General features: G+C 40.6%; 1 protein-coding gene across 1 annotated transcript in view; it reads left to right on the top strand.

The window, feature by feature from the left end:
- The window catches only part of LOC103781395 (forkhead box protein N3-like), a gene marked incomplete at its 5' end in the record, with an annotated part of 22,346 nt that overhangs the window by 6,301 nt on the left and 8,312 nt on the right, over positions 1-7,733 (top strand). Inside the window, one exon of the mRNA XM_008949109.1 lies at positions 5,273-5,381. Coding sequence (XP_008947357.1) covers positions 5,273-5,381 — 109 coding nt within the window. The remainder of the gene's footprint in view (positions 1-5,272; positions 5,382-7,733) is intronic.

The raw sequence follows: 7,733 nt of genomic DNA on the forward strand, positions 1-7,733 counted from the left end.
GAGGTAAATTCATGTGCTACATGATGGGAGAAGAGGCAGAAAAACAAGTCTGTCCCTAGAGGATACCTTCATACTTGCATAATCCACTTTTTTAAAGTTTGTTTTCAATAAATATTGTTCGGTCTTCCTCACTAGTCTAAATATTGGCTACCCTGAGCTAGATGGTGTAATGAAGTGTATGCTTGTTTCCTACGTGATATAAATAGCATGTTTGTTACCCCTTTCTTTTTCTTTTCCTTGATTTACAAGAAATCACTCTCAGCAATGATTTTACTTCATGTGCCAACTTCTAACCAGGAAGTTGGTTTCCTTATTTAGTGAGCTGTGGGTGTGTCGGTGTGTCCAGTGACTCTATCCACTGAGTATTTCTTCCTTTCCATTCCAGTTCTGTCAAATGGCTATAACTGTGTGTGAGGTAATCAAATCTTCAGGGAAGGACCCAGTCTAACCTGGTTTTGATTGTTGTGAAGGTCTTGGGTGAGTTGTTGGCTCAGATGGATGGGGAAAGTTTGCTTTGCCCCCACACACACACTTGTAAGTAAGAGATTATGGATGCAATCCATCAAGGAATATGATGAAAGTCACAGTTTGGGATGTTCTACTCTGCTAATGTGCACACCAGACAATGCTCTGAAATAAAACATTGCTGAGCTGGCTGTGGAATGATCATAGAAGTGGCCTTCTACTTATTTTTCATCTCCAAAGGTTGAGTATGAGCTACAAAACAACACTGGACTTTGGAGGGCTTCTGTTGGATCTTTTTAACACTATCTGAACGTAGTGTTTTGATGGATTCAGATTATGGTATGTTCTCCTACATGTCATTCACTTTATTGTCTCTTAAACTGTAATGTGTAAATTTGCTACAAAGCACAGGTGATTTTCCCCCATGGATAATTTCAGAGATGCAGTCTTGATTTTTGATGCTGGATGCATTGCTTCTCTAGTTAGCTGGTGGAGATTTGAATCCTACTCAGGTTATGGAATTCCACCAGTGCAGCATAAGACCCAAACAATCGTTTCCCTATTCATGCAGCAGATTAGGGGCAGGTTCTCTATACATGCTTCAGTGTACAAAGAAGTATTTCCTGAGTTTAAGCTTCCTGTGGTGAATGAGATCTAGGGCCTCCTTGAAAGCATAGCAGTGATGAAAGGTGACTAATGAGTTTGTTGTTTCAGACTCTCTGGGTTTCACTGGGAACACTTGTGGAAGGAAAAACCTTTTATCAAAGAGATGCACAGATCTCTTTGCATTGTTTTTTGAGATGAATTTCTCAGACATAGACACCTCTCTGGCACTTGCACAGAAAAGGTGTAAATTACATTTCACACTTCTGCCTAGGAATTGGGAACCATGTAACCTGCCTGTACTGTTGGTTAAAGAAGCATCAGAAAAGAGGAGTCTGGGCTGTAAGGTGTTAGTCCAGACTGGCACTAATTGATGATATGCCTTAGAGTAAATATCTTACCTCCACACCTTGAATCTTCAATCTAAAATATAAATACCTCACCTCAAAGTATGGTTTTGAAACGTAATTAAAGCTTGTAAAGCATGAGTGTATCTTTGGAATAAAAGCACCACGTAAATAATTACTGTAAATAATCCACAACCCTTCAAAAGTACCAACATGTGAAAATAATTTCCTTGGACAATAAGCAGCCATCTTCATACAGCCTGCACAAAGGCAGGTAAAGTTTATTAGCAGTTTGTATACATAGATTTTTCATAAAATCAAGTAATTAGTGTCATTTTTGGAAGGATGAGTATTAATGCTTTAAATGCTATAAGTAGAGATACGTGAGCAATAGAGATCAGTCTTACATTAGCACATCGGTTATGTGGATAAATAGAAATTAGTAACTTCTACCATTAAACTATTTTGACCTTGCTTTTCATTTTAAGTTTAGAAAGCTACAGGAACTAATTTACCAGCAAGTTGCGGTGGGTTGGTTTTTTTCATTATGGTTCCAGATACTTACTGAAGGGATGCACCACATCATCCAGTGTCCTCTTTCAATTGATCCTTTTCATACAACCTTTCTGTCTGTCTGCATAACTTTCCTGGTCATGTAGTGGTGTTGCTGTGTTGTAATTCCGAGAGTTTGGGGCGGTAAAAATCAGTAGCAATACTATTAGTGTCGCAAGCTGAACTAGTTATTGAGTTCTGAGTGGCGATTTCCTTATACAGAGCTGTGGTGTGCTTCAGAGAAATGTTAGAGTCATAGTTAAGGCCTCTTCTGACGTGAGTAGTCCTGTCGAAGCCTTTCAGTGAGTGTGGCATGCTGAACAGACCAGACATAACTGAAGTGAATTTCATAGGCAGGAGCAGGTACCAAGTTGTCTCTTTGGGGATGTTTTCAAAGGACAGCACACTTCTGTTTGGTTTGTTGGGGTTTTTTTAAACAGTTGCTAATTTCTGAAGGGAAGGTGAAGGCAGGAGCAGAGGGAGAGTGTTTTGAGGGATGTTTTTAGGTGTAAAGCTTTCAAAGAGAGTGTTCCTGAGTAGCACACCATGACTTAAAAACCTGCAAAGGGTCAAGGCAGATGTAGGATGGGTTCAAGTGTGGAGTCTGTTTTGCCTATATAGGAGTGCAGGAAACAGGGAAACTTAGAGAAGGTGAAGAAGGAAAGATGTAAGACAATATTTTTAGACAAGTGATAGGGAAGCAAACAGGATTTTTTAAAGAAGCAATGGGAATTGTCAGTAAGGCATGAAGAGATAGTAGGAGAGGAGAAAGGATAAGATAAGCAATAGCTAACTATGCCAACAGACCAGGGTAGTTAGGTAACCATGAAAAGAAGAGCTGGAGCATTAAGGAGCCTGTTGCTCTCTTTTTGCAGTAGAACTTTCAGTGTGTTTGCTTTGAAGTATTACATGTGTGTATATTTAAGCATTGCTAACCAATATGTCACCCTGCATGTATGCATAAATGTTTCATTTCACTATAAAATTACAGGTTTTATCAGATTAAAAAGAAAATTTCCAGATCTTTCATGGTTCATCTCTTATAAGAGAATTCTGTAAATGTAGAGGAACTGTACTGTGTAGTACAATCTTGAAATGTCCCTCTTGAAAACCTGTTGGAAAAAACATGCCCATTGGTAGATGATGTGTTTCTATCAATATTTTTGATATTTAGCAGGTTTACTTGTTGCTTTGAATTTACCTAATTTCTGTGCATTTTAGCCATATTCTTGAGCAGACTGCTTTTATTTCATGACACTGGTATTTTGGCCATCTTAGCATCATGCTGTTGAAACAAATAAGGAATACAGATTTTGGAGATTTTGGCAAAATAACATTCCTCTACAGGATCTACAAAATCAAACATTGGAGCTTTGATAACCTGATAATATCCCCTGAGTGAAACAGATTTGATTGATCTCTCATAATCTAGTGCTAGAGGAAAAAAGTGCACAAAGTAGTGAAGTATAAGTAGCAAAAAGCAATTTTTGAATTATTATGGTCATTGAAAGCTGACCCTGGCTGTTATAAAGTAGGTTCTGTAATTTTAGCCATTTGAAGCTGTATTTAAGCACTTAAATGTAAGTGACCTATTCTTCAGAGGTGCTCACAAGCAAGGTGGGTATAACACAGTGACGGGATTTGATTAGGGGGTTTGATGTGCTCTCACGAGCAGGAGAAAGGAGATTATTTTCCCAGAACTAATCTCTGTGGACTGGAGAGAAGCAAGGTGAGCATCAGAATAGCAGGAAGGAGAGGTGTGGATGTGGCTTGGTATTGATAGGAAGTTGAAACGTACCTCAGCAGCTTAGAAATAATGTACTCCTAAGCCATCATTTCTCTCCACCAGAATGCACTAATATTTTTGGGTGTATTTGAAGTTGGGCATGTAAAGTAGATGTGTTGATTCGTGGGCTGAATTATTTTTCTAGTCTCCCTCTAATTTGTTTTAAAATTCTGGAGCTGTGTATAAAGTGAGGTGGTTTACATTTGTCTTATATGTATTCATATAACACCTGTAAGTTTAAAAGTAACACATCCAGAAATGATCATCACTCTCTTTTTGGACATTCCCCATCAGGGGAATTTATGGTGTGAATGATGACTTACACTGAAGACAGAGGGAATGAACTGGCTAGCTGTGGACTAGTTGCTTCTTTCACAGAAGCAACTTCAGGTTGAGGCTGTTGGAGGTTACTGCCCCAACCTGAAGGAACATAACAGCTCTGCAAACAAATGGCATTATGCATAGGTTCCTGGTAAGCACCTAGGGTAAGAGTTGTATTTACTATTCCTGCATCCCTCAGTGAAGGAGGAAAATCCTGACGACCTGCGAAGGACAGACTCTTCCTTTGGTGGTGCTTGCTAGTGCTTCCTCTTCTATTCCTTCAGCGGGGTGGGAGGGGGGAGTGGTTGGCTGCCCTAGGCTGAGCAGTGCACGGAAACGGGCCTGGATAGAAAAGAAATACTCGGTTGTAGGTTAAAATCTTGCTGGTCAGAGCTGCAGTTTTTGATTTACAGCCCAGTTAAAAGGCCCCATTGAAGTGTTTCATCTGTAGTGGCCAGTACCCACCCGTGCAGTTTGTTATCAGTGGCATCAGTGCGCTGCGTTGGATGGGGGACACTGGGCTGTGACCTGGCCACAGGTGGGCTGGGGGAGCACAACTGCCATCAGGCTGGGTGACAGAGGTCATTGGTGGCAAGAGAGGGGCTAGTTGGTAGTATGGAGATAAAGACTTTTTACGATCTTCTTTTTGCCTTCCTGGTAAATCCACATTTGTAGTTAACATTTTATTTTGCAGGAGACGGAGGCCAAGATGTTGCTGCTCAGAAAGTACGTGGGGTTGATGAAAAGCTGTGACCTGTGTTCTTGCAGTGACGTGCTTCTGTTTATCTGTAGAGTCGTTGTTTCTTATTGTAGACAAAATAGTTACCTTTGTGCTTGTAGCTGGTTTTAACTCTAAGCACATGCATTCCCAGCAGCCCAACACTAATTACAAAACAGAAGTGATTCGGTTGTACCAGGAATGATCTGCAGCAGCTGGGTCAGGCAGTGGCTCCCACAAGCCATGCTGTCGTTGGTTGCTGTTAATTTTTTTTGCCATGAAAATAGCATTGGAAATAGTGTGGCATTCACAAGAGTTGAGGCTGAGCTGTTCACGGTAAGCGGTGTGCTACACGAGCCTCTCTTAATGTCTTCTCAAGTCATTGAAAAGCATAAGTTCCACATTTTGCTCCTACATTTTTCTGAGTTATCCTTTCAAAGAAAAAAATGTTGGTTTTGTTTTTTTTTTTTTTTTTCCCAGTTCCTCCAGGAGTGATACAAAATGGAGCTCGAGTTTTGAGTAGAGGAATATTTCCTGGAGCCAGGCCATTGCCAATCAACCCTATAGGAAGCATGGCTGTTGCAGTAAGGTAAGAGTGGCTTATTCTGGGACCTTTGTTAAATAAATCAGTACAGAGAGTGTAAAAGTATGTGTAAGCTCTGGTCAACAGACACATTGCTGCTTACTGATACTCCTGAGATTCTAAATGAAATAAAGTTCTGCCACCTAAAATTCTGGGGTTGTCATTCTTTGCCAGGATAGTCATGGCACATCTGTCTGTCACATGCAGGTTTGTAAAAAGCAGTTTCATTTTCACTAATAAATTGCAGGCAGTTTATGGACAGAACCTGCTACAGTAACCTGTTTTTCTAAGTACAAATGCTTTTTCCTGCTCCTCCCTCCCTGCCTTTTCCTAAAGACATTTTCCTGGATTACATACCAGTGAGAACAATGTCAATAATATTAAAGCAAATTCTGAAAGATATCTAAACATGTACTTGTCCTTTTTATTATTAACTTTGGTCTTTGTGAGGCAGTTTCTTTCAGTACAGTTTCTATTTCAAGGTTATACTGAAACATTCAAGGGTAAAATGTTGTTTCAAGATATTCAACTGTTTTAGAAAGTAGAACAGTAAGAGACATCTAGTGATGGCAATAAGAACTGTGGTTCAGTGGTGTGCTTTACTTAAAGCAGTGATGGTTTATTGGTGGAACAACAATTTGCCTCAGGTGTAGCTCCATTTTCAGTCAGTCACAACAGTGATTAATTTGGTCAAGTATGCTGCCAGTGCCCTTCTCCTTCAGAACTCTCAGTATCTGTAAAAGCTATTTCTGCTCAGGCAGTTGGGTATTCTGGGTGGGATTTTGTAATTAGTGCTGACCCCGCTTTGCGTGGGCTCTTCCAATTACACCCTCTGATCTCAGAAAATGGCTGCAAGGCGATGAGATAAAGTATCTTGATAGGTACTTATTCCATTATTAGTTACTTGGGATTTTTTTTTCCATTTGCTCTTTTTTTAATCCCTTTTCAGAATCAGTGTCTAGCCTTTTGTGTGCAGTATTTCCATCCAGTAAGTGGCAAGACAGAGAGAACCTGTGACATTCATATACTCTTGATGCTTAAAATGCATAGAGGGGAAGACACTAATTGGAATAAAATCTATATTTTTTGATGGGCAGCTGTTTCAGTGTTTTTCCACGTTTGCTACACTGAAGCGATGCAACCCCAGGGTCATGCTCCAGAAGTGTGCAGAGTCCCTCTCTGTCTGGCTTTACAGCACGCTGGCCTTGCTCGCAGCAGAGGTCGACCATCTTCAGCAGCTTTGCCACCGGCTTTAGCCAGGACTTGTGTTCTGCTCCAGTGGGGATTGCAGAGCTGTGGGACTACTGGATCATTAATTATATACAGTTTTTATGAGGTGTCTGAGCTAAATGGATTACATATTGATCTGAGTATTCTCTCTTGAGTTTATATGCATTTCCTGCGTAGACTGTGTTTCATAATCAGGATTGACTCAAGGAGGAGATGCAACTGTTTTTCATTCCAGGCTACTTCTGTGTAGACATCCTCAAATTACTATGTTGTAAGGCTGTATATAGTCAAATTTTATGCATTTTCTGAAGACTACCTCTCAGGTTTTTTTCCCAGCAGCTAAAACATCATCTTTACCAGCTACCTGCTAATGTAGATTTGAGAAATTAGGGATTTTACCCCTCCCTTGCTTATGTTCTTTTTGCTCTGTCTCGGAGAAAAGCATTTATAATTAGTTAATGCAGACATTTCTAATTCTTTTTGTTCTCTTCTCTAGCCTTAGGCAGGATTAGAAATAGCTTGCTATGAATATATTCCTGGTCTGCATGATGTCTGCTCATATTTAAGGGCTCCTGCAATATCCCCCCTTCTAATTCTTGAAGAGGGTGTCACAAGGTGGGGATCTTCTCTTCGGCTTTGAAAGCTTTTGAGAAGTTTGGAGATTCTCTGCAATAGAGCAAGTTCTGCAGGCAGTTTTGTCTTGTTTCTCTCAGGGACAATTACGATTCAAAATTTCTTAGAAAGAAGGTCAGTCTGCATGTACAATGCCTCCTAGAACATCATCTGGTCCTCTCAAAACTAGATCTTTCTGTTAGCAGTTAGTGTAAAAAAAACACCCTGTCTCTTGGTGGTTACCTCTCTCATCAGATACAAAGGGCTGATCAGGACCTGTCGTGTTGAGTTTTCATGGCATCTCATGAGACTGACTTCTGCTTATCATGTACCACAGCATCCGTGCAGCTACTTCCGTTGCTGTTAAGAGTAGGGGTACTGCTCACACAGAGCCAGCTGTCTTTCCTGCACAGAGGGGGTTGCTCCAGTCAGGCTGGCAGGGGCTGTTGTTAGACCTGTTCAGGTGCAGGAAGGTTGATTTTCACCTTCCAGCTTTCCGCAGGAGGGAGCTCTGCT

This window comes from Merops nubicus, unplaced genomic scaffold (assembly GCF_000691845.1).
Source record: "Merops nubicus isolate BGI_N331 unplaced genomic scaffold, ASM69184v1 scaffold22561, whole genome shotgun sequence".
NCBI lineage: Eukaryota > Metazoa > Chordata > Aves > Coraciiformes > Meropidae > Merops > Merops nubicus.